At 43.6% G+C, this 26,694-nt stretch overlaps 1 protein-coding gene across 11 annotated transcripts in view; it reads right to left on the reverse strand.

Moving 5' to 3' along the window:
• The window catches only part of Dst (dystonin), a 397,254-nt gene that overhangs the window by 333,077 nt on the left and 37,483 nt on the right, over nucleotides 1-26,694 (reverse strand). For all 11 annotated transcript variants that reach the window (XM_075980528.1, XM_075980523.1, XM_075980520.1 and 8 more), the window contains exon 3: nucleotides 11,500-11,700. In XM_075980528.1, coding sequence (XP_075836643.1) covers nucleotides 11,500-11,700 — 201 coding nt within the window. The remainder of the gene's footprint in view (nucleotides 1-11,499; nucleotides 11,701-26,694) is intronic.

Raw genomic sequence — 26,694 nt, forward strand, 5'->3', positions numbered from 1 at the left:
AGCCACCACACGGAAAGCTTTAAGATATCAGACACCAGGCACCTTTGGTTTGAAACCAGACACAGATTGTCTTGACCATCACAGGGGTGTTATTTTATTACTAAACCTTTTAATGAACATCTCTAAAACTTGGGGGCCATAGTTTTTGAGTTGTTTTTCCTCCAAAATCTCAATGCTGTGGTTAGCAAAACATATTTATTCAAATATACAAAGGCTTTGTATGTCTCTGACTTTGTCAAGAAGTCCTGTGCGCATGGTACACTTGGCTTATAGATCGTGGAGTCTCTTTCTCTACAGGTTAACAATGCACTGGCTGAAGGGACTAGGGGTTTTGTCCTAGAACTTTCTGCAGCATAGTTTTTTCAACTGCATTTTCAACTGCAGCAAACAGCAAATGCTCTGAGTCTGGGTTTCCTGTGTCTGAAACTACCAGTTTAAGTCAGGTGCGCTGACACCTCCCACAGTGTTCTTTCTGTCCTCCATTGTTTCAGATGCTCTTGGCCTTCTGTGTTTCCACATAGACTTTAATATTTTTTTCTATATGTCTGGAGGAAACTCTGGAATTTTTTAATAGGATTGCATTAAATTTTAGATTACTTGGTGGGATGGCAATTTTTACAATATTATTTCTCCCATGCCATTAGTATAAAAAAACTTTGCATCTAATAATGTCTTCCTTAGTTTCTCCCTTTAATGTTTTTCTTTTTATCATAACGGCCTTTCACTTATTTTTTTTCAAGGATGTATTTATTTTTATGTGTATGAGTGTTTTGCCTGTGTGCTTATATGTGCACCATGCACACACAGTGCCTACGGAGGTTAGAAGGGGGCATATGGGTGCTGGGAATCACCTGGGTCCTTTGGAAAAGCAACAAGTGCTCTTAACCACTATGCTGTCTCTCTAGCCCCCTTTCTTTGACTAGGCGTTGGTCACTGAGCCCCTCAAGTACCCCAAAACAATACTAGCTCTGGCCATTTCTCTTGGTTGCTCACCTTAATCAGACTATGAGGCTACATTATAAGACACTATGGTTGCTTGAAATACAAAAATTAGGATGACCCTGAGCTGTAAGCGTCCCCCTGCTAGGCAGCTTTTGTAGTACCAGAAGGTGTCATACAGGCTGCTGGGCAACAAAAGGCATCGACAGTCCTACCCAGTTGTGAACTATAACCACTAACCTATTAGGCAAGATGGGCTCACTGGGGTGCAATAGTAGCATGGCTGTTGTAAAGTATCTAACCACTCTGGATGAAGGGCCTGTTCCACAAGGGGGAGTTCATGCCTGGTACTGTAAATCCAGTCAAAAATTTATGGCAGAGGACATCTTAGGGGAAAATTTTCCACGGGTGTTTAATAAAATTGACAGCACTAATATGTCTTCTAAATTCTTATATTTACCCTCAGACAAATGCTACTTGAGGCCTTAAATAAAGAAGCTTTCTCTTCATAATGAATGGCAATTAATGCAGAAGAGGTATAGTTGCTCAAGATGCTGAGAATAACTGATGGCCAAGGAGCTGAGCAACTCAGAATACATCACAGAGGAAGAGGCAGACATAACATAACAGCGGGAAGATAGGAAGAAGGGCTGTAAAATGATGACATCTGGGCTTGGCAGAGCCAATGCAATCATGAACTCACAGCAGCTGCAGCTGCCTGCAATGGAGCTGCACAAGACTCGACCTATCAACAGTCAATCACAGATGAAGGCGGGGCCTACAGAGCCCTACTATTCCCTACTGAACCACGGACCACTGATGGACTCTGGGAGAGGGGCAGTCATTGTCTTCAGTTGTGTGCCTATTAATGAGCCTAGCAAGCTCCAATCAATACTGCCTAGCATTTCCATTGAAAACAAAAGCAAAATAAAAGACAGCTAGCTACTTGTTCAACTAATTCTAAATCTCAATTAAGGCAGAACAGAAGTGAGGCTCTCCAGGTATGAATGCTTTCATTCCTAAGGAACACAGCCAGCTTCATTTCAGGAGCTTTGAAAGGGTGAGCTATAGAAATAAAAACTATAATAGGGTTGCTTGTTTTCAAAAGAGTAAAAAAAGGGCTGAGGAGATGGCTCAATTTGTAGCATGCCTAATGTTCAAGTGTGAGGACCTAAGTCTGGATCTTGACACCCACATAAAAGCTGGGTACAGCCATGAAAGTCCATAACCTCATTGCTGAGAGGAGGGGACACAAAAAGATCATTGGGACTCAATAGCTAGCCAGTCTAAGTGATTCGGTGAGCCCAGGCTCAGTGGGGAATCCTGAAAAAAAGAACAGGTGAAGAAACAATCACAGAAGGCCACTCTACACCAACCTGCAGCCTCCATGTGCATGCACACACACCACACACATGTACACACCCACAGAGCTTTTTCAAGATACCACAATGTGGGCATGTCAGTGAATTATTCATTGCTTCCAAATTTTCAATGCACATTTTTTAAACAAATTAATTCTGTTGTTATTTCTAATTCAATCTTGGAATTATGGAGATTTTTTTTTAAATTCTGATTTTGTATCTACATTTTCTTTCTCCTGAAAAACCTTACTCTAATATCTCCTTAAATACTTTCTTCTTTTTTTTTTTTTTTTTGGATTTTCGAGACAGGGTTTCTCCGTAGCTTTTTGTTCCTGTCCTGGAACTAGCTCTCGTAGAACAGGCTGGCCTCGAGCTCACAGAGATCCGCCTGCCTCTGCCTCCCAAGTGTTGGGATTAAAGGCATGCGCCACCACCGCCCGGCAAATACTTTCTAAATTAAATCTTTCAACAGTTTTTTTTTGCTATAAGAATACAACATGATCATGAAATAATCTTTTGAATTGATATCCAAATTTCATTTTTATCAATAGTCTTATGATATAATGCATTAACTCATACGTAAATGACACTATCACTCTTAAAACTTCAACTGAAAATTTACCATAAGTAGATTCTCTCATTTTATTGGTAATAATGCTATGCCAACTATCGTTTCATTTCATCCATGTGGTGGTTTGAATGAGAATGGTCCCCATAGGCTCATATATTTGAAAACCTAGTACCCAGTTAGTGGAACTGTTTGGGAAGGATGAGAAGGCAGGGCCCTGATGGCGGTGTATTGCTTGAGCACAATTTACAGTTTCAAAAGCCCACACCATTCCCAGTTAGCTCTTTCTACCTTGTGCTTGAAGATCAAGATGTGAGTTCTCAACTACTGCTCCATTGACATGCCTGCCTGCAGCCACACTCTCCTACTTGATGCTCACAGACTCATCCTCTGAAACTGTAAACCTAATAAACTCATCCTTTTAAAAACAGTCCTGGTCATTGTGCCTCAACCCAGCAACAGAGAAGTAACTAATACATCATCTGATACTCAGTCATCATGCCACACTGCATGCAGAAGGACCTGTCCTCCAGTGGCAGTGCGCCTATGACTTACATTCGCTACTCGGAATTACTTCTTGTTCCATCCGTGCCTTTTGTGCTTCATAACAGCTTCATTTGAAAATAAGCTAAGTGTGTGTCATCATGTTCTTACTGTTTGAGATCTTTACTCAACAGATGTTCTGACTCCTCTGCTACTGTTGCCCTAATTAAACATGTTTTAAATTATAGTAAAATACACACAACAGAATTTAGCTTTTAAGAATACAATTCAGAAGTGCTCAATTTATTCATATTGTTGTGAAATCTCTAGAACGATTTCCACCTTTCAAAACTAAAGTCTTATCCACTAAAAAACTCCCATTCTCCACCCACACACCCTGTGTCTTCTGTAACTCAGCATTATAGTCTCACGGTCTGCCCGTACTGCAGCATGCCTAAGAATTCCGTCCTTTAAGACTAATACTCACAAATATGTATTTACCATATTGGCTTCGTCCATGAGTTTATCAATGAACACATAACGTATTACTTTTTGGTTACCATAAATGACACAGCTACAGACATGAGCAGACACTACCTCTTTATATCCTTTCAGTTCACTGGGATATAAATCAGAAGCAGATTATCTTTTTTTTTTCTTTAGGACTGTCAGTTTTCCATAGCTACTGTACCACTTTACTTTCCCAAAAACAGTGCACAGGGATTTAAACTTAATTTTAACATCAGGTTAACTTAGATACCTGATCCTCATCCACTTTTGTGATGTAGAGCTGCACAAATGGACGGGTCAATGATGATGCTGTCAGTCTCAGTGCCTCCCCCAGCTCTGGGGACGACTATGTACACGTACCATTGATCTGAACGTAGAGACGTGTGGAGGCTGGAGCACACACTGCACACACCTCATCAGAGTGGACTTGATAATTCTAGAGTATCCGCCCATCGTAGCCCTGAATGGACAGTACAGACTATGCAGGCCATGACCAGGCTCTCAAAGATGTATAGGTAGGTACTTCTTAAGAACGAGTCACATTAAAAGATGACTAATTCCCCAATTTCTATTCATCTGTAGTCTTCTCCCCCAAAAATCTGTCATCCCAAAATCCCAATCTCCTATGCGTTATCTGAGGAAGAACTCCTCAAAACATATCTGGCCATATAACCTTTGGCCATTTCCTCACGCAGTTTGATGAACTCAGTAAATAATGTACAGTCAGGTTAAATAAGATAATGAATATGAATAGATTTTGAAAACAGCAACTGCTACTGAACTGCCAAGAGCTACTGCAAAGAAATAATTTTCCTGAAACACTGCTGTCATTTCCAGAACCACCTCTGCTCTCCCAGAGCTCATGATAAATTCAGTTTGGATTTCCATACTTTGACTTTCTTGAACCACATATTATCCCAGAACTGGAAATGGGTAATACTGAAAGAAGCCAGCCCTGTGGAGTGGCTTAGAGGTGTTGAAGCCGGTAATATTTGAAAAGTTAAGAATTAGAGATGAGAAAAAAAGATTCAGAGAGATAAAACTAGGAAGGCAGAAAAGAAAGTTACTTGTTATGAAGTACGGACACTTTACTAAGTACTAAGAGGCTCTGTGGCTCATGTACTGGGAAAGAGAATCTGGAGACAGGAGCTGCCAAATCCAAGGACCTCTCACATGCCCTCGGGCTCTATAGCTTTTGATGCCTGAGAACCAAGAGGAACACAGATGAGCTAAACGTCATCCACTTTATTGCAATACAATCTTTAGGATGAAATGGTCAATATGACCGAATCTCAGGTAAAGGTGTGTATTAAGCCTTAACAGCAGAATAAGAGAATCTATGGCTGTATTCATTAAAGTAGAGGGATTGAGACGCATCTTCCCAGAGCGATTTGCAGATCATTCTGTTCAGAGGTAAGATAATGCCAAGTTAGCTTAGAAGGGGCCTTGCTTTTCAGTCCCTGGATCCAGCTATCCACAAAAACTGAAGTTGGAATGACTGGGTGGTCAAAGTTTATTTTGCTTAGCGCTTAAGGAATATTTTTTAAGGCAATAGATGGTCCCGAACACAAGGAAAACAATCAAACAAACAAATGTCAGGAAGCCTTGCCATGGTCAAATGTTCCAAGAGAAACAGGACTTACAAGCCATGATTCTTGTCTCTAAGCAAAGCACACGAGTCCTCTACCAAGTTCATGTTGGTTTCCTAAAGTCTGGGAGATGAAAGAATGTGTTTATTTGCACTATTCATGGAGGATAAATTGCTTGTCCTAGGCTAGGCAGTGCTAGCACAGGCCTTTAACCCCAGCACTCGGGAGGCAGAAATGGGCGGATCTCTGGGAGTTCAAGGCCAGCCTGCTCTACAGACTGAGTTCCAGGACAGCCGGAGCTGTTACACAAAGAAACCCTGTCTTGAAAAACCAAAAGAAAAAAGAAAAGAAAGAAAAGGAGGAAGGAAAGAAGAAAAAAGACAGCCAGCAGACAGACAGAAAGAAAGAAGAAATTCAAAGAGGCAAAGGGAGCAGACGATCTCTTTAAGAACCCTGCCTTTGCTGATTAATTAGCCTACGTAGGGCTGGGCAGTCAAGCCTCCACTGAAGAGAGAAGTGTCCTGAGGTTATGCAAATAAAAGCTAGCTAGCTGCCTAGTCCTGAATATTTGAAAAGGAAAGGGAAAGGGAAGTCCACTTAACATAAGCAGGAAAAGAACAGAAAGACGACACCCAGGCACATTTATAATAGAAAATAATAAAGATCAAGGACCTGTGCTCGGCCGGCAAGCTTGGTTTGCTAAAATCTTACTAATGTTAATTTATAAAAATTAAGGCTATGTAATGTCCCAAAGTATCCTGTGGTGGTACAATCACCTAAGGCGCAGCAGTCAAACAGGAGGAAACCATCTCCAAGACACCAAATAGAAATCAACAGAAAAGAAGAGCAAGGCATGGAACCGGTTTCACAGAGGACACAGGAAGGCAAGGGGTAAGGGATATATCTGGAAAATCCTCTCCTGCCACTTTCTCTCGTCTCTACCTGAACAGCCTTTCTTGATCTAACACGATATCCTGAAATCAAACCCAAGAGGCCTGGATTCACATCTGCTTAAACTATTTCTATTTCCAAGGGGACAATTGGAGATTATACGGGAATCACACCCCTGTTAAAAGAACAGAGAACACCAAATCTTTCTTTGGAGGAGTGGGGGGATGAGTATCTCACTATGTAACTCCAGCTCTCCTGGAACTCACTACTTAGGCCAGGGTAGCCTCAAACTCATAGAGATCCCCCTGTCTCTGTCTCCCAAGTGCCTGGATTAAAGGCATGAGCCACCGTGCCTGGCTAAGAGCAAAGTAAACCAAATCCTAAAAAGCACTTTTTACAATTGTAGAGTCTAGGTGCCAGACAGAACTGTTCCATGATGTTTCCCTCTATCACACGCTCAGGTTCTACTTACAGCAGAAGAAAGGAGTGGACACAGAAAGCGGAGCGAGGCACAGAAACCAGCAATTACCTTGTTTGCGCCTGATCTGGAAAGCTGGCCGCCCGTCGCTTCCTGCTCCCTCTGCTGTGACTGGCTGAACTCTACTCCTTACAAGGATCTCTCCACGTAAGCTAAGTGAAAGTTCACTGTGTACAGAGAAGCCTTTGAAACACACTGAAAAGGTATTCATTCCGAAGCAGCTTTAGGCCCTGTTCTCAAACTCGCACATTAGACACCCAAGCTGCAACTTCACTTCCTGGGTCACCCAATCCAGGTCATGCATTTGATAACATCTTTGTACAAATGGCTCCCAAATCCAGACTCACGTCTTCTAAGACAGACCATTTGTTAGGGTCATTGCAAACTTAACATGTTTTTATTCCCCCCAAGCCTAAGCCTGTTTCTTCTCCCCGGTATTAACCAATCTCTGAATCAAAATTTTCACACTCAGTAAACCAGTTTCTTGCTGGTAGTAGGAGCTCAGAAGTAAGAAAACCAAGGGGAGCTCCACACTGATATTCCTGCCAGGAGGGAAGCAAGCTACCCATTAGACAGCGAAGCAGGAGTATTAGCAGCTAAGTGCAGAGAGAGGTCTAAGCCAGAAATGGAAGAAATCATGCTACAATATTAAAAAGAACTAGTCTGCAAAATAGAACAGAAATAGATAGAGGGTTTTTTAATGTTTTTTGTTTGTTTGTTTGTTTGTTTGTTTGTTTGTTTTTAATTCTGGAACTTTTATGTCCCTATGACCAAGAGCTGTCTTACATGAACAGATCTGTACAAAGAGACATCAGAACAAAGGTTCCTATTTCCTGGGTTCCCTGGCATAGGGAGAGCAAGCCAATAAGATGCACAGCAAAAAGGAGGGTTGGGGCTTATTTGTTGCTTTTAGCATCATTTAAAAATAGGTTTTGACTGGTACAATTGTTTAGCTAGCTAATTAGCCTTATTTTCAAGAGAGGGTTTCTCTGTATAGTCCTGGCAGGCCTGGAACTTACTCTGTAAACCAGGCTGGCCTCCAACTTACAGAAAACCACCTACCTCTGCCCCCTGAGTGATGGGATTAAAGGTGTGTGCCACCACTGCCTGGCTGACTGTTTAAAATACAAAGATTTTGTGTATGCATATCTGAGACTCGGTGTGGTTAAGATAACCAGGGGGCTGATCACAAATGTGAAAATGCAGAATTTTTCATTTCTCCCCAATATTCTCAAGTCCAGAGACCCTGGGTTTAAATGTCAGCCCTGCTTTCTACCAGGTGCATGAGCTTGGCAAACTTCCTCCCCTGGAAACCGAGCACTTGCCCGAAGACTACTGGGGAAATTAAGCGAGAAGAAAAACAGCAAAGAGCACAGGGAACAAAGCCCAGGAAGCAAACACGGAGGGATACAAGTCTCCGCATTACAACAAGGAAAACCGCTACGGTTTGAATCTGGAAAGTCCTGCACAGTACCCTACATTGAAAGCCCAGTGCCTTGCCCATCCGTGGTGCTGTCTGAAGGCTGTGAAGTATAGGAGGCAGGGCCTGGCTAAAGGAGGTGGTTTACTGGGGACTAGTCAGTGCTGCCTGCCCTGGCTCCAGCCTGCACTGTTTCTCCTTCCTGCCTGAGCTGTGTGAACATGTTCCTACCATCAATGACTGGACAGCTCTGCTATGTCTCTCACTGTAAGAGAGTGCAGATACAGCATTCCCCTCTGGTTTCTATCGGATATGTGGTTCACAGCAATGAAAAAGTTGTGAATACAGTACTTAAAGACTCTGACATTCAGAAATCAAAAAGTGTTTTGTACTGTCAAAAATATTAAAGCACATGGGAGGAGCTAGACCTAATTGTTTTTCCTGCTCCAGTGTGGTTCAAGATCCCTAAACATGCCAGTGACAGACCCTGAGATGAAAATAAATCTCAAGACGCATTTACCGGGAGAAAATCGGGAGAAAATGGCTGCCTACTCAGCTTTAGAGACATCCAATTTCCCAAAGGAGTGACATAAGAAGTCCATGTATTATTAATTAAGTTTCTATTAGTGATCCCCATTATACATCTTATAGGCACTCTTAAGTATAAATTATGAATTCAGAATAAGCCAGTCTGTTACAGCCATCAAAGGCCATGAAGGGCAATGCGTTCCACATGACCTGTCTTCATGAAGGCAGTGCCACTACGAGCCAGCAGAAAGGAGCACAGTGATGTCTTCCTCGCCTCCTCCTTGCATGTAAACCCACAGGCATGTGCAAGCCGGGCAAGCACCTGACCACTGAGCTACACCCTCAGTCGCTGCCATAGTTTCTGATTCTTCTTTGAAGTTACTTTGCCAGTCTTTCTTATTCACAGGTCTTATTACAGTCGCTCCTAGAAATGCCTGGAGTGCTTCACATAAAGCCATCCAAATAATTCCGGATCACTATGCAATCCCTTCTGATATAATCTCACCATGTCATCACCCTGATGCAATTTCATCCCATCTCCAAGCCACGGCTACAGTTGTTCTTGCAGCAGTATGTGCCAGCACTGACTTTATCCAAATGAGGAAGCCATGAAAAGAACAGGTTTGGGTAGGGTGAACAGGGTGGCTGCCGCCGATATTAGTGACTGCAGCTAACGACACCCATCAGAAGACTTGGTCTACAGGTGACAGAGAAACGGTGAAAGGTTAGCAGTGGCCAGACTGTTTCAAAAGTTTGCAGAGAAATCACACAAAACAAGGAGCCAATGGTCTCCTCGCTGCTGACTGACAATGTCTGGTCTCCCAGACAATTTACTAGAAATGCAAGCAGTGTGGGAGCCCGCATCACCTGCTCCCACAAACACACACCAGGCTGTGGACAGCCTCTGATCCTCCCTCGCCCCTCCTCTGTCTCCCTCCTTCCTGCTGCTCCTTCAGGACCCAGCTGACAAAGGCCGTTCTCAGATGAACTATTATTAATAACGGACGTCGGAGTTGAGGCATGGCACCTAGCCTACTGTAGTCACAGCCCATCTGCCCCAGCACACACAACACATTCTTAGTCTTCCAAAAATCATAGTATTTTTATCATTTTATTTCAATAAAATAAATTGTATTTAAATAAATAAAAATTGATTTATTTATTTCTGGCTTTCTCTGGGAAGTACAGCAAGTGGAATTTAAACCAGTGGCTGTCTGAATATATGGCCCCAGTCAACTTCTCCAGATTGCTTTTGTATGCATTTCTCTTATGTAAATCCCCACACACCCAAACAGTTCTCTCTACCCCTTCGTCTCCTCTCCCTAAAGACATCATCTCCTGCCTGACAGTTCCTCTGGATGTTGTAAGCACCAATAACACATCTTGTCATTAAAGAGTGCACTTCAGTGCTTCGGTTGCAAATGATTCATTAGAAGCAGGACCCTTCTGCTAGCTTCCTCACTAAGCCTATTTCCACATGTGCCTGCTGCCCAGTGACGCCTACGGAATGGCATCTGTGTCTTCATGGCTTGCAGAGGCATTATCAAGTCAAATCTTGACAGTTCCCTTAGGTTGTCAGTACAGGAAATGGTAACAACAGGCTTGACATAGCATAAGCATGAACCACGTGAACATAACTTCTAAAATAATATTAAATTATTACAGTTAAGAAATATAATCTTTAGTTTTCAAATAGCATTTCCCAAGGCCTCGATCCTTAATTATCACAGCGTTGGTTTGGAAATCCATGTGTCAGAGGCCACCAAGACAAAACCATCAGAACACCTAGAGCAATGTGCTCAAAAAATGAGGAGATCAGCATCCAGCTGAACCCTGGCACCCCAGGGAAGGCAGTGCTAATGTCAACAGACACTTGGTTAGGGTCTCAGTTACTTTAATATTGCTGTGGCCAAACATCATGGCCAAGGAAACTTATAAAAGAAAACGTCTAACTTGGGCTCACAGTTCCAGAGGGTTAGAGTTTATGATCATTGCAGGGACCACGGCAGCACACAGGCAGGCCCTACACTGCAGCAGCAGCTGAGACTTTACATCTTGAGACAACAACCACCAGGAGGAGAGAGATTTAAATAGGAATGGCTTGGGTTTTTGAAACCTCAAAGCCCATACCCAGTGACATACGTCTTCCAGCACGGCTATGCCTCCCAATCCTTCCCAGGCAGTTCCTCCAACTGGGGACCAGGCATTCAAATCTATGAGCCCAAAGGGGACCTTCTCACTCATTCAAACCACCATAGTTAGGAAGACAAAGCTCCTGTCTTCCTACGGTGAAAAGGTCTTCTAGAGTTACCTCGAGCTCGCTTTACAGGGAAGCTTTATCTTCCCAGCCCTAGAGATTCCTAGAAGGGGATCAGCTAGCACCACAGATTCCAGCTCCAGCTCCCCTTCAGTGCTTTTCCTGTCCTGATACCGGCTCTACTGTCGCTCTGATGTCACACCTCAGCCTGCTAACTCTAAAGCCCCCTCTTCATTCTAGACCACAGCTTCAAGGGCACCAGGAATCCCCTAGGTTTTAGATCAGGTCTGTGTGACACTGACCCGCTCTTGCCTCTGGCAAGGATCTACCCAACACCTTCTCTTTCATGTGTACCCAGTCACTTTGTGGGGTACCAACAGTATAGCCCAATTACTTGATCCAAAACTTATTCAAGAGAATGATTTCAACATCTGAGTGTATTCAATACTCTTACAAAAGACAGCTCCCTACTTACAGGCCTTCTGGCACCCTGGACAGAATGATAAAATTCTGGCTGCACTCGGCTATTTTTCTTGATTCTTCGCTTCTTCCCTGATGACTCCTGCTCGCTCTGATGGTGAACTTCCACCACAGGCTTGACTTCTTCTAGCCGGGCAGCCGCAGCAGCAGCAGCAGCAACTCGTCTCCGGATGTGCCGAGGGCTTGCTCGGAATCCCTGTGGCAGGAAACACACACAAATTTAGATTTTCACCGAATTTATATAAATATTCTCTGGATTTAATTAAATTAAGTGTCCCAAGTCCCCTTAGTCAGTGAACTCATTTACTTTCCCAACTAAGTATCAGAGGTCCAACATGGATGTAACATTTATCCATGGTGCTCAGGGCACCTTAGAAAATGGTATTGGGATTCAGTAAATCAATGGACGGATACAAAAATGACAGATGGGGACCCTGTCCTACTTCTATATATGGTTCAGATGAGTTAACGAATATGTGTGATTAAGCATGAAACAGAGGATGGTGAAGGAAACAGAACACCAGGCCAGGTAGACAGTTTGTTTTAAATGACAACTTGATACAATCTAAAATCACCTCGGAAGAGAGTCTCAGTGAGGAACTACTTAGCTCAGGTTGGGCGGTGGGCATGTATGTGAGGAACTGCCCGGAATACATTAACTGCAGCAGGAAGATCTGCCCACTGTGGGCAGTACTGTTCCCTATGTCTGGGTCCTGGAGTATATCGTATAGAAAAGAGACTGAGCACAACTAACGACACATGAATTCATTTTCTCTCTACTCCTGACTGTGAATATAACTAGATGCTTCAAGTTCATACCTTAACATTCTAACAACAGCAGACTGTGACCTGGGATTGTAAGCCAAATAAACCCTTCCTTCCTTAAAGTTACTTTTGTTGGGATACTTAATTTACTACATCAACAGAAATGATGGGAAAAGAGCCCCTCTGCCCTCTGGAGAGCAGAATCCCTTTGGAGGGAAAGTAGGAAAGCAAAGCATTGGTACAGCACACACAAAGGGAGGGTCCAGCGCTAAGGCAGAGGTCGTGTGGGGGAAAGGGACGTGGGCTTGGGAGTGATGGGCTGGATCCAAATGCTTGACTCGTTAACTAAAGCCACACAATTTAGTAAACATTTCTGACTTCAACTATCCTGATCCATGAAATGTTTACATTCTGGTCACAAGACTTTTAGGTTCTAAATAAATGGTATTTCTAAAATTCCAAGTAGCCTATCTAGAAAAATGCAGTGCTTGATAAAACAGTCAGTAAGGTAAGAATAACTCTTCAGACAAAGAAAAGAGTTCAAATAAGCCATATCGAGAAAACAAAGATGGCCTCAGTCCTCTTGTAGCGGAAAACAAAAAGTAATTTACCAGAACACAAAGGAAGTAATTTTACATGAGTTCACAAACACACAGGCAAAAGTGGACAGGCAGTTCAGTGCTCTCAGTGGCAGCAGAGCTCAGAGGAGCTGAATGGAGCTGAAGCTATTCTATATTTGGCTTAGTCTAGTGGGTGGCAGGCACTTGAGGACTAAAGAGTACTTATGTTCCAGGCAAGGCAAAGAGCTTAGGAATGAATGAATAAGTAAAATGGCAGGTACACGCATGAAATATTTACAAGCAAGCAGATACTATTTGAAGATGTGCCAGCCAGGAGTCTAAGTCAAGTATGGATGGAAATTAAAGAGGTAAACAACAGACGTTCTAAGGGGAGCCTGTGTTTGTGGTTTGTCTGAATTTTAGAAGAGACACGGAAGACTTGAGATTGCAGTGAGGAAATACAGAACAGGGACTAATGACACCAGGAAAAGAAGCAAGTTTTAAAGGTCTGATCGTGTATGTGCACAGTTCAGGAAGACCGGGTGTGTGCAGGAAACATCTCACTGAAGAGCCTGAAGATGAGCTGGCGTTTGATTGTGGAGACCTTGTCCACAAACTGGAGGATATGAAGATGAGGAGGGTAAGTAGAAGAGGACCCGCAAAGTCACTCCGAGGTCAACAGAAATGAACAAGGAAGAACTGTAAACAGATTTTCAAAACTGCCAACACTGTCTGGACCGGCTCTTCACACATGGGCCTGCTCCAACCCGCCCCTGCGTGAGAGCTCAGCTGGCCCTCTTCAACTCAAAATAGTCCCGGAAGATCTGTGCAGCCCCCATACGACCCTGGAGGTATTACAGCAGCTGCTGGGGAGGAGATTAGGGGCAGGGAGCTGGGGTCATCTGCTAAGCATGTTTAAGGTAGAGCTGGATCCCTCAAATGAACTGGCCATCAGGCAATCATGCACATGCCAAACTCCAAGCACTCTCTTTTCTTCCTCACTGAGGATAATTTCTGTGGCTTGCAGACTCAGGAACCATGGTGTATTCTAACCACTAGGTGGCATTAGCTCATCACTGCCAGCTTCTGCAGAAATGGGGTGAAATGAATGCTTATTTGATAAAAATGGAGATTCTCTTCTTATGAGTAATAAGAAGCTGTTATTGGCTCAGTTTCCATTATTACTAACACTCCTCGGGACTGTACAAATTCTAGAAACACTTGGGACGCAGATACTGTCTAAAACTTTCTCAAAGTCACTCAGAGAGAGAAACTAGAACATTATTCCACAGCCATTCTGGAGAACAAAAATCTACCCATTCCACCTCCCTCTATCCATTGTAGAACAATCAACTCAATGAAAAATTGGTGTGTCTATTTGGACTTTTGTTGTTTAAAATGTGTGTGTGTGTGTGTGTGTGTGTGTGTGTGTGTGTGTGTGTGTACACGCCATGGTGCACTGCAGAGTTCAGAGTATAACTGCAGAAACTGGCTCTTCTTCCACGTGGGTCCAGGACTGACTCCACTTGTCAGATTTGGTGGCAAACACCTTTATCTCCTAAGTCATCTTGCCAGCTTACAGAATTGCTTCTGATACCAAAAGAAGAAATCAACTAAAGCCATCTTTTCCTAAATTTTCACCCAACCTGCACAGCTTTTTTTTTGTTTTTATCTTAGCTCTGTCATGCAGATCTTTGTAAATTCTATTCCACCTAAACATTATGATATTCTTTCAGAATCAAATTTTCTAAGCATTAGAATATAGAACAGAGATTTTACATCCAGACTATCCAGGTCCGTTCCATAGCTTCTGTTATTCCCTAGTTGTGTGCTCTCGGCTAGTCACTTAACTATTTCCTTACCTGTAAAATAAGTTTGAAAATGAAATAAATACTCCATAGGTTTGCAGAGGCAATAATTATTTCACTTATGCAAAGCATTTAGAAGAGAGGTTGGCACACAACAGGATGGAAGTGTCAGCTATGATTACTACATATTACTCATATAAATAAAATATATTCTTGAATACAGCCAGTATGAAAGGAATCTTGAGTCACACTGCTGGTGTGCTTTGCTGAAGACATGAGAGGTACTGACCACTGGGTGAGAGGTCTTGGCTCAGTGAGTCTCATCGCAGTGAGTCTCATCGCAGTGAGTCTCATCACAGTGAGTCTCATCATCACAGTGAGTCTCATCGCAGTGAGTCTCATCGCAGTGAGTCTCCTCACAGTGAGTCTCATCACAGTGAGTCTCCTCATCACAGTCTCATCACAGTGAGTCTCCTCATCGCAGTGAGTCTCATCACAGTGAGTCTCATCGCAGTGAGTCTCATCACAGTGAGTCTCATCACAGTGAGTATCATCACAGTGAGTCTCATCACAGTCTCATCACAGTGAGTCTCATCACAGTGAGTCTCCTCATCACAGTGAGTCTCATCACAGTCTCATCACAGTCTCATCACAGTGAGTCTCATCACAGTGAGTCTCATCACAGTCTCATCACAGTGAGTCTCATCACAGTGAGTCTCCTCATCACAGTGAGTCTCATCACAGTCTCATCACAGTCTCATCACAGTGAGTCTCCTCATCACAGTGAGTCTCATCACAGTGAGTCTCATCGCAGTGAGTCTCATCACAGTGAGTCTCATCGCAGTGAGTCTCATCGCAGTGAGTCTCATCGCAGTGAGTCTCATCACAGTGAGTCTCATCACAGTCTCATCACAGTGAGTCTCATCACAGTGAGTCTCATCACAGTCTCATCACAGTGAGTCTCATCACAGTCTCATCACAGTGAGTCTCATCACAGTGAGTCTCCTCATCACAGTGAGTCTCATCACAGTGAGTCTCATCACAGTGAGTCTCATCACAGTGAGTCTCATCACAGTGAGTCTCATCACAGTGAGTCTCATCACAGTGAGTCTCATCATCACAGTGAGTCTCCTCATCACAGTGAGTCTCGTCGCTGTGAGTTCGTCGCTGTGAGTCTCATCGCTGTGAGTCTCATCGCTCTGCTCAGCGGCTAGTCCTCTTACTCAGCATGCGATACTGGTCACAATGTTTGCATCTACCAAGATTGTGTGACACAGCTCATAAAGAATCATGGTTGTATGTCAGAAGGAAAGCCCACATAGGGTACTTGGAGACGTACATACCACATAAATAGTAATTGCTTGGCATTTCTATTATTGTATCGCGTACTTTCTGACTCTTGCACTAACAAATTTTATGCAGTTCAGAGCTGTGGTGGCCAACACTATAAACACAAAACCATCACCCGGTAGTCAGCTTTATTCCCAAAGTCACTGTGCGGGTTCACAGTCCTTAGTTTATGATACAGGCTTGTCATAAACACTATAAAACATGAGCCGTGATGCAACAGAAGAAAATTATATTTTAAGACAGCAGGTGGTGCTATAAGCTCTTTTTGGTGTTAGTATTTAAAGGGTCCTCTCTCTGTTCATTTGACCTTGCCTAGATACCACTGGTTAGGGCACCGAGTTAGGGAAGTGGAAGGGATGGAAGAGTCCCAGAAAGCTGGTCAGTACTTTCACACACTAACATCTCATCAAGGAATCCTTCAACCGTCTGTTACTGCTGAGTTAAAATGAACCAGCCTTGGGACCTTCACCACAAAGCCAAAGTACGGGCTGTTGATGACAAATACAGTTAGCCATTCCTTCCTGGCCCCAAACTAAAACGCACACAGATAAAAGATCACAATAAGTGCAGTGAGCTGTGCGTCTCTACCACAAAGCTAACAAAACCAGAAGGTAAAGTCCTCATCAGAAGTGCAAATGGCCAAAACAGACTCCACAGTTTGCATGCGTGCAAGCACCTGCACTTTGTTTGAAGAGGGAGAGAGGTGAGGTAAGAACTGGGATGGATGGGGGAGGGGAAGGAATATGATCAAAATGTATTGCATGAAATATAAAAACAAAAAAAAAAAAAAACAAAAAACTACGAGCTTTTAACTCCAGCACTCGAGAGCAGAGGCAGGTGGTTCTCGTGAGTTCGAGATCAGCCTGGTCTACAGAGAAAGTTCCAGGCCAACTAGGGAAACACAGAGAAACTCTGGGTTGGCTCTCTCCTACCTCAAATATGCATCCTGAGTTTGGGGTCACAGCTCATCCTTTCACTGGCCAGTATAGGAAGACAGTAATAGAGTACAGTCAGCTATTCTTCCATTGGTCTGAGGAAGCACAGTGCAATTTCCACATGATGTTCCTGTCATCCTGGGCAGACTTCATGACCACCTCAGTAAAGACCCCCAGAATAAAGCCACCAGAAGCTGCGTCTTTGTTTCCCTGGGTTCGCCCATCCTTGCCTCCCTGCTCTGGGACCTACTTTTTCCCTGGACTCCTTTGCATTCACATTTGGTTCTCTATGGAAAGTGTTCCAGGGGGGTCTCCCTACCCTCGGGACACCTCACTCAAGCAGGAGACGATTTTCTGTTCTCTGCGAATGACACCTGTGTTGGGTGTTTTTGTCAACTTGATACAAACCTAGACATTATGTGGGGAAAGGGACTCTCAGCTGAGGACCTTCCTCCATCACACTGGTCTGTGGGTATAGCTGGGGGGATTTTCATGACTGCTAACTCATGCAGTGGGCACATCCCTCTCAGGTAGTAATGGGCTGGATAAGAAAGCAAGCTGAGCAGGCCAGGCAAGCAAGCCAGAAAGCAGCGTCCCTCTGTCCCTGGGCTTCAGTCCTTGCCTAGAGCTCCCCCTACCCCACCCCTGCTTCTTTTGATGATAGAGACTCTAACCACAAGCCAGCTTCCCCCAAGTTGCTTTTGGTCAGTGTTTTGTTGAAGCAAACCAGAACACTACTCTTTGAATGGTGGGCACTGAGAAGTCTTTCTGTAGGGGACTTCTGCTATTTTAAAAGTCATTCGAATTTATTAGCGCTTTCTGGGTAACAACTTCTCAAGACAGTCTTCAGTTTGTGTGTTGGGGGTAGTGTTCTGGGGAAAAGACTGAACATGAGATAAATCTCTCAGACTTGAATTCAGCGCACAATAGAGTATTGTTAAATGGGACAGAAGGTCTCTTCTCTCTGTGTCCAGCTTCTGGGTTCTGTTACCATTATTTCATCCTTTGAATCTGGATTTCAGTGTTTCAGGTACTTCAGGACTAAATGAAATTTGCAGTCCTTATCTCCCTGTGACTCCATTACTACAGTTAGCATAAAGTCTCCAACATTCATCCATGTTGGATTCACCATGTGGATTTCTTCCTTTTAACCTGATAACAGTTCATTATATCTATGTGCCATATTTTTTATTTATTCCTAAGGTGACTGACATTCCCATATCTTATTCGTTTTAGGAGGTGTGCAGATATCTCTTCAAGGTCTCCATTCAGTTCTCTTAGATAAACAGCCAGAAGAAGGATCATGGGGTCATATGATGATTCTATTTTCATTGTTTGAGAACCATTTGTTCCACACTGCTTGCCACAGTTACTCTATTACTCTGTATACCTCAGAACAATACAGGGCTGCAATCTGCATACATTCTTAATAACATCTTTTAAAACATCGATGATGATGATTATTATTAGTGTGTATACTTTATTACAACAACAGGAAACAAAACTAAGACAGAGCTCCTCCTTTGAGAGTTTAATAAGGAAATGTTGGGGCCTAAGAGTCTGTTTTTTGGGTGTTGTTTGTTTGTTTGTTTTTCGAGACAGGGTTTCTCTGTGGCTTTGGAACCTGTCCTGGCACTCACCCTGTAGACCAGGCTGGCCTCGAACTCACAGAGATTCACCTGCCTCTGCCTCCCAAGTGCTGGATTATATACGTGCTCCACCCCCCCAACCCCCCAGATCAAGTCTATATTCTTAACAAGCTGCCAGGGGATTCCAATCCTTCAGGTCTGCAGAGCAAGTTTCTAGTAACAGTACAGGACTGACAGACACTGTGCAGCCCTTGCAGAGGTTGAGGATATCAGCACAGACTGTAAAAGCAAAAGTAACAGTGGTGGCTGGTCCAGTCCCGATGGCTTCTGCCCATGGCCTCTCATGACTCCAGCGTGGCTATGCACTTACAGTTGTGTGAGACTTACCTCTGTGCATCCAGAACCCAGATCAGTTCTTAAAGTTCTATCAAATTTCTCATTCAAAAGACCCTGAAATACAGTATATATCTAACTCTGTACCCCAAAACCACTCGAGACAAAAAGCATAGACTACATGGCTGAAGATGTACAAATTAAAATACAAAATGAAGGTTTTTGCATTTGGAATTACTTGAGATGTTGCATCTTCTTCTCTAGAGACACAAAGAGCCTTGAAACCAGAAATGTAAGGTGTACTATGGCAGGGACCACAGAGCACACTCAGAAAATAACCTCGTTTCCCTCCTGGCTGACCTAACTAGTCCACATGAGGGTTTAGTTCACTCTCAAAATTTTGTGCAAATTCTGTAATTTTTCTAGTCATTGTTAGGTAACTAAAAGTTCTCTTTTTTGTTTACAAAAATAGCATTGTTACGATGAGGTCAGGGCGCTCTTCAGTTTTCCAAAAGATCCATAATAATACTCATACATCTATTCCCCCAACAAATTCTAAATCAAACTGTTTGAAATACAACCACTTCTCCTTCGACCACCTTTAAATAACTCATCTGGCTGTTTCCGCCTTCTGGAATTATCGTACACGAGCTTTGCCTGAGGTTTCATGAACAGAGGCCAAGTTTTCTCAGTGGTCTCCCTGAGGTTGCTCTAATTACAGGTAAGAAAGCTTAGGGTGGGGCTCCGTGCATCATATGTGTATTTGTTTGAGACTGACCACTTTGGATTATATAACCTATCATCTGAGGCTCTTCCCTGGTGAAGACTGATTCTGTCTTAGGGAGCAATGACCACCTGAATCTCCTCATCTAAGGGTGGAACCATGTGGAATATCCCCCATCTGCATTGGCTTATCAACTAGTGTTGCCATTATTCTGGTCGAGTTCAGAAATGATATTGCTGTGGATTCAAGGGTGCAGCTTCCTTGTCGTATATAGAAACACTATCTCTCAACAGATGTCCTGGTCCTCTGCTCTTACCATCCTTCCTCCCCTTCCCTCTTGATGTTCTCCAAGCCTCAGACGCCACAGCTGTGTTGATCTGGGGCTGGACACCATACAGCCTGTCATTTTCTTCATTTTGACCAGTTTTGCATTTCTGTAATGCTCTCTTCTGCTTTAAATGGTAGCTTCCTTGACAAGGTTGAGAACTACATTTATCTGTGGGTGTAAGGATAAGTATTACGAATGTTGTTAAAGATTCTACTGGTTGAGGGGAATGGCTGCACTAGGTTCTCCTCTAAGGCCCATGACCTCAGTGCTCATGGGTACTTAGCTAGGTTTAGAGTATAAGGCATGAATTCCCTCCTATTGAGAGTGCTGTCCAGTCAAACAGCTGTTGATCATTCCCAAAACAGAAATGTCACTACTGCACCCTTGGAGGTATTTTGCCACACTGGTCACTGTTGTGGCTCATGGGCTTTACAGTTGGGTAGGACTAGTGATTGGTTTTTTGTTTTTTTGTTTGGTGTGTGTGTGTGTGTGTGTGTGTGTGTGTGTGTGTGTGTGTGTGTTGGCCACTTGCAAAGTACTTTTTCGCATTCAGCAAGACAATCCTCAGGGAGGAGGCTTTGGGTCACATCCAACTCAATTCCTCCAAGTGTTGTATCCAAAGTGTGTGGTGTCTTCAGTAACAGTCTTGCCTTCAAGTTCTGGAAGGCAGCAATGAGCAAGGAAAGAAGCCCACATTATTTTGGGGAGTCTCATAGACTCCCCTGCTCAGTAAGTCAAAGGGAGATTTCACACGCCCGGCAGTGGGGCTAGTGCATAGTTTATGGCTCTAAGGGAAAGCATTATCATCCCAAGGGGACTAATGTCATTCATTAGCACATGCTCACACACACACACACACACACACACACACACACACACACACATTATAGGCGTATTTTTAAGTAAACATAAAATAGTATGCTTCTACCTAGCTCTTTCAAACGTTCTTAGTGTTATTTATCCCCTCTTGTTCCCCCTCCTGTATTGCCCTCCCTCTTCATTTCGATTTAAATCCCTGCTGCTGTTTCTGCCATTTCTCCCTCAATAGAATATGTGTCATTGTTCTTCCCTTCTCTACAGTTGCTTTTTCCCTTCAGCCTACCGACCCTTCTTATTATCTAGGTTTCTTCAGTACCTCCAGATTATATACTCACAACTAAATACTCAGAGCTAGGGTCCACAAATAAGAGAGAATCTTTTGGGCATAAGCTATGCCAAGGATAGGTATAGCTGGATGACAGAGTAGGTCTACTTTTAGCTTTTCGAGAATTATCTACGCTATAATGGCTACCCTAGTCTGCAATCCCACCAACAGTGAAGGTTTCCCATGCATCCTCACCAGCATTCAGAGACAGTTTTTTCCTGATTTTTACCATTCTGACTGGGGTAAAATGAAATACCATTGTAGTTTTTAGTTGTACTTCCGTAATTGCTAAGGACGTTGAACACTTAAAGATATTTCTTAGTGCAGGGCGGTGGTGGTGCACGCCTTTAATCCCAGCACTCGGGAGGCAGAGGCAGGCGGATCTCTGTGAGTTCGAGGCCAGCCTGGTCTACAAGAGCTAGTTCCAGGACAGGCTCCAAAGCTACAGAGAAACCCTGCCTCGAAAAACCAAAAAAAAAAAAAGTGTGAATCAGAGAGAATCAACGGGAAGTGGCGTGGAATCTTTAACTCTCAAAGCCTAACTCCAGTGACTTGCTTCCTCTGACAAGTTCCTACCTCCCAACCATTCTCAAACAGTGCCACCATCTGGGGGCCAAGCATCCAAACATCTGAGCCTAGAGAGCACATTCCCATTTAACTCACTATAGCTTCCCTGAAGTTTTCTAACTGACCTATTGAGTCTATAGACTCCATCTTCCTTTCACTTTGAATTACCTCAATAATTCCACCTCTTTACCCAGACACAGCCATCACCTAAACTTTCAAGAAAAAGAAAACAACTGAAGCCTTATATCATGAAGGATGTAACACAGATGTTACACAAATGCGGGTACTACTGAACTCAGGGACAAGTCCCATGCAGGAGTCCTGCTCCCCTCCCCAGCAATGTGAGCCTTCTGACCACAACCCTTAGGGCCTCAGACAAAATCAAGACAAAACCAACAGCACCTGCACAACTCATTACCCAGTCTAGTACAATCTGAGTTGTACGTCTCTAACACTTCTCTAGCACTGTTTGGCTCTTAATGACACCCAATTCTCTCTCCACTCATGACAACGGTGCAAAGTCTAGCCCAACACTGTGCATGAATTATCTCACTATTATTTTGTAGTTATCATTACCTATGAGATGAATGCTATTTTGATGCCCTTTTTACAGGTATGGAAATACTCAGAATTTTGCTCAACTCTTAAGAGTTCTGATTTAGTACTAAAGCTCAGCCAACCTGACCTAGGCTCCCAAACAGAAATCAACAGACTGGCTCTCCAACTAACTACATCGGTCTTTTAACAAGTTCTTAAATTTTTTCATTGGAATGCAGCCATGCCTATTCATTTGCCTGTTATTTAAGGCCTCTCTGCTTAAAAGCAATGCTGTATAAACGCAATGAAGATGATATGACCTGTAAAGTCAGAAATGCCTGCTCTCTGGCTCTTGACAGAGGCATGTGGCTAATCCCTGCTCTCCAGCATATTGAAGGGCCTTGAGCACTTCTACCATACACTGAAAAGTAGTTCTGTCTTGGTGTTTTGGTCTGTTAATCCATATTCCGGTCTGTGAAATAGAAGGTCAGTGAAATGTCCCTCTGGCAGCCACGTCTGCTCCATCTGTTTGTAGTTTCATAGGCAGATTAAACAGCATCTGCTATGATGTTTTCCAAACACATAAATGGTTCTACCGAAAATGTATCTGCATTGTTCTTCTAAAAATGATGGCACCTACTCCCTTGTGAATTTTTATACTTAGACTATAACACTGAGAAGAAAAAAGTTTGCTCAAATTAATCAATAATACTGCATTTAATAGGTTTTAACCCTAGGCCTTTCCTGCCCTGGCTTTTTGGTTAGGTTAAACATCATTAGCCACTGAAAGATAAGGAATTTTTCTGGGTATAATTCTCCAATATGGCTTACTGCGCTGAAACCGAACTATGCTATTGCTATTTTTAGTTTAAACTCATCAATTCCATGTTTCATTTTATTTTTAAATAAAAATGAGCCGAGAAAGAGAAAGAGAGAGAGAGAGAGAGAGAGAGAGAGAGAGAGAGAGAAGGGAAAGTATGCTTGGCCTTTAAAAGACTCTTGAATGTGACATTAACGCTGCATTGCTACTGAAGTGAAACTGCACGACACAGAAGACTAGACAGGTGCACCTTTCTGGATGCTGAGGCTCCGCCCAGATTCCCATCTGTCACCCACTCATTTCCCTGGTGGCTAAAACTCTACCTGGGAAATTCCTTCAGCCCACTGCTAGCTGCTGGGCTGATATCACACCCGTCATTGTGCCTTCACTCTGCCCAGGCTGGGGTCAATGGGGAGGGGGATGCTTGCTTCCATCAGGACAACTCTGATATTTTCCATGAGAGCAGTGGGTGTTCTTGCAAATGGACCATAACTCAACTTCTCTCTCACTCTCTTAAGGGTACTGCTCCTCGAGGGCACTCTCCAGTCGATCTGCAAGAAGCCTGCATCTCAAATCATGGTCTGTGTTCTCCAGAAGTTGCCCCGAGATGCATAAAGTCTGAGTTCCTTAGGAATCTTATCTAATAGTCAACAACACAAAATAATCAGCAACCAACAGCTTCTGCAAAGGCAACAAATCCATCAACACAGGGAATAAGAAGCCCAATGCCAGCAGTGGTGGCCCAGGCCTTTAATCCCAGTACTCAGGAGGCAGAGACAGGCGGATCTCTTGAGTTTGAAGTCAGCCTGGTCTACAGAGTGAGTTCTAGGACAGTCAGAGCTACACAGAGAAACTCTGGCTCCAAAAGAACAAAAGAAAAGAGCAAGCTAAACGGGGTAGTGCACACCTATAATCACAGTGCTCAGGAATCTGGGTAAGGAGGATTGTGAGTTCCAGACCTCCCAGCGCTACATTTAGGAAGATCCTATTTCAAAAAAGAAAAGAAAGACAAGTGAAAGAAAGAGAATAACTACATAACGCGGGCCAAAATATACATCTCAAACACGTCCCAATGTGCTGCAGAAACAGTAGCCATATGGAATAGCAAAGTGGGTCAGAGATGAGAGTTCTAGAACCACGCTAAGACGCCACGCAAAACTGAGGACTGTAAGGAGGAAAGGGTGCCTGCAGACGAGTCAGTGCAATCTGCGCTGGCAGCAGCCAGGTCTCACAGCCTAGGGCCCAGACACTCATGCGCAATGACAGGCTCTAAAAATAGCCCTGCCACAAGCAAATCGTAACCCAGCCTTTGTGATTACAGATGAATGTGAGCACAATCTGTCTGCGCGAGCCCCCCCTTCAGATTTAAGCACTCCCAGACAATAATCCCTTGTCTACAAATAAAGTCATGACTGTAAAATGTGTACATAAAAAAATCCTTTCCAAGACAAGACGCCAGGAGAAATGAATGAAATAAGCATATTTTATGCAGGATTTACAACTTCCCAACTCTAAACTCCAAGGAGCCGAAAGGCAATATAGGTCAGGTGATCTGTGACTGTGTATGATAATAGATGGCACTTAGAAAAGGGCACAGAGACCAGTCAGTCACGAGAGAGAGAGGGCAGTGCAGAGAGGTATTATGAGAAATAAAAAGGATCACGAGAGAAGCCAGGGAGGCAAGCAAGCAGAGAGGTAGGGCAGGGGAGAAGTCTGAAGACAAAGGAGCAGGAGGGGGCTTTGGAGTTTTAAGTCACAGTAAAGTCCTAAGTGCCTCTTGAGTGTCTCAGTGGCAACCCCTACAGCGTTTCCACTGGACACTATGAATTCTGAGTTTGTAAGACACAAAAATAAGTTCACAAGGCAGTGCATAAGAAATAACCCAAAATACAGGAGACGACAATGGGTTAAGAGACAGAGAACAAAGAAAAGACCTAAACAGAGATTAAAAACTGAATGCTAACAGAGACGGGGGTGGGGGCATGTGTGGAGAAACCATCTTACAACTACAGCTTTATCAACAGCACCCCGTCCAAAGACTGTTCTCAAGCAACAGCTTCATCTTGAGGGCCACCTATTTGTGTGCTAAAGTACTATTTGTGTAAGAAATTCCTGTAGCGGGGCCAGTCCTATCATAACTTAGGCAGATGCAGCCACAGGTAGATGGGACAGCAGCCCTAGCTAGTGAGAGGAAGCAGCAAGGCTGCTGTGTGCAGGGTCTCCTGGGTCTGCACCGTCACCAAGGGCATCTCCATATCAAATACACATCAGGAGCTGGGCAGTAATGACCCCTGTGTGCCCTCCTGCGGCCTCCTGCTCCTCAGAGTTCTGCAACCCTCCCTGGATCTAGCAACTAAACAGAACCGCTCTGTACGTCAACAGCTACTGGTTGTTAAACATTTTAAACATTGACATTCTACCAATGGGATGAAGTTAATCAGCGCGGGTGCTGGAGCTCCATGTAGGTTCCTCGGATCCCAAACCTAACCAACTGTAGTAACGTAGGAAAGCAAGGCAGCAGGAATCAGTGGTAGATGGATGTTGCTAAGACTCCTGTCGAGCCCCACGCTGGCTGCCTAGGCAGGAAGACTAAGAAGGAACTGAAGAGCAGGGGTCCCGGCATACACGGTGGTGGTCAGAAGTGTCTCCAAACAGCCTGAGCCTCCTCCACCCCTGGACGCAGAAGGGGAAGGGCTGATGCTCCTGACCACATTTCAGGAGTGAGCTGAGATGATGTGGACATTTGGTCTGTGTTCAAGCCCTAAATGCTTTTCTGGCAGCACATTCTCTTTCAAAATCTGCTTACTCTGCAGGTGTTCTTACCAGAAAGCAGCAGGGGAAAAAAAAAGTTCCCTGACCTAGAAGCCTCTGATAATTTATGGTAAATAAAGATGGGAAATGGGGAACAGGACCCAGGATTCCAGGAGCCAGAGGACAATGAGGTAAGTGAGAAACACAGTGCGGATTGTGGTCAGAGCCCCTTTTAGTGCCCAGTTCTCCTCCGGTCCTCAGCCCCGTTCTCACCCCCGCAGAGCACTGCAAAGACGTCAGCATAAGATGCACCAAGGGTCACCTTGTGCTGTTACCCTGGGAGGATGGAACAGAATCTGGAGCAGCGACTAAAGCTTTGATGAGGTGGTGTTACCTTCCTTTTCCTCTCCCACCTATTTGGGCAAAAACTATGAACTTTCCCATCTCCATCCCTTGATTCTGGTTGGATTCTAGGGAGTAGGTGAACTTGAGTGGAGTTTATTTCAATGTGACTTTTTGTTGTATCTTATCAGTCTGACTTACAGAAAATGCATCCTTGCGCATGAAGATTCTTCCCCCTGCCATTGGGTCCTGCTTCTCCTACCTATGGCTTTCAGACTCTTCACAGGTTCTGATTTTGGCTCTTTTCTTATTAAGCATTAACTTGTTTGAGAATTTCAGAAAATATGTATCAGAAACAAGTACTGTAACATTTGTGTTAACTCAAAAGGTGTCTGAATGCCTCTGCTCTGCCCTTCTAGAAACATTCTTCCAGACCAATCACTAGAGTTAATACAGATCATACTCATCATTAACAGAGACTTAGCAAGAATTCAGATAGTATTTCAAATGTACATTCTTTCTAACTGAATAATTTTCTAACATATGGTTCCATACTTTATTCTATTACTAAAACAGACAATTGTAGTCTTTTATTTAATTTAAAAAATATTATAATGTACAAAAATCAAGATATATC

This window comes from Microtus pennsylvanicus, chromosome 7 (assembly GCF_037038515.1).
Source record: "Microtus pennsylvanicus isolate mMicPen1 chromosome 7, mMicPen1.hap1, whole genome shotgun sequence".
Classification (NCBI taxonomy): Eukaryota; Metazoa; Chordata; class Mammalia; order Rodentia; family Cricetidae; genus Microtus; species Microtus pennsylvanicus.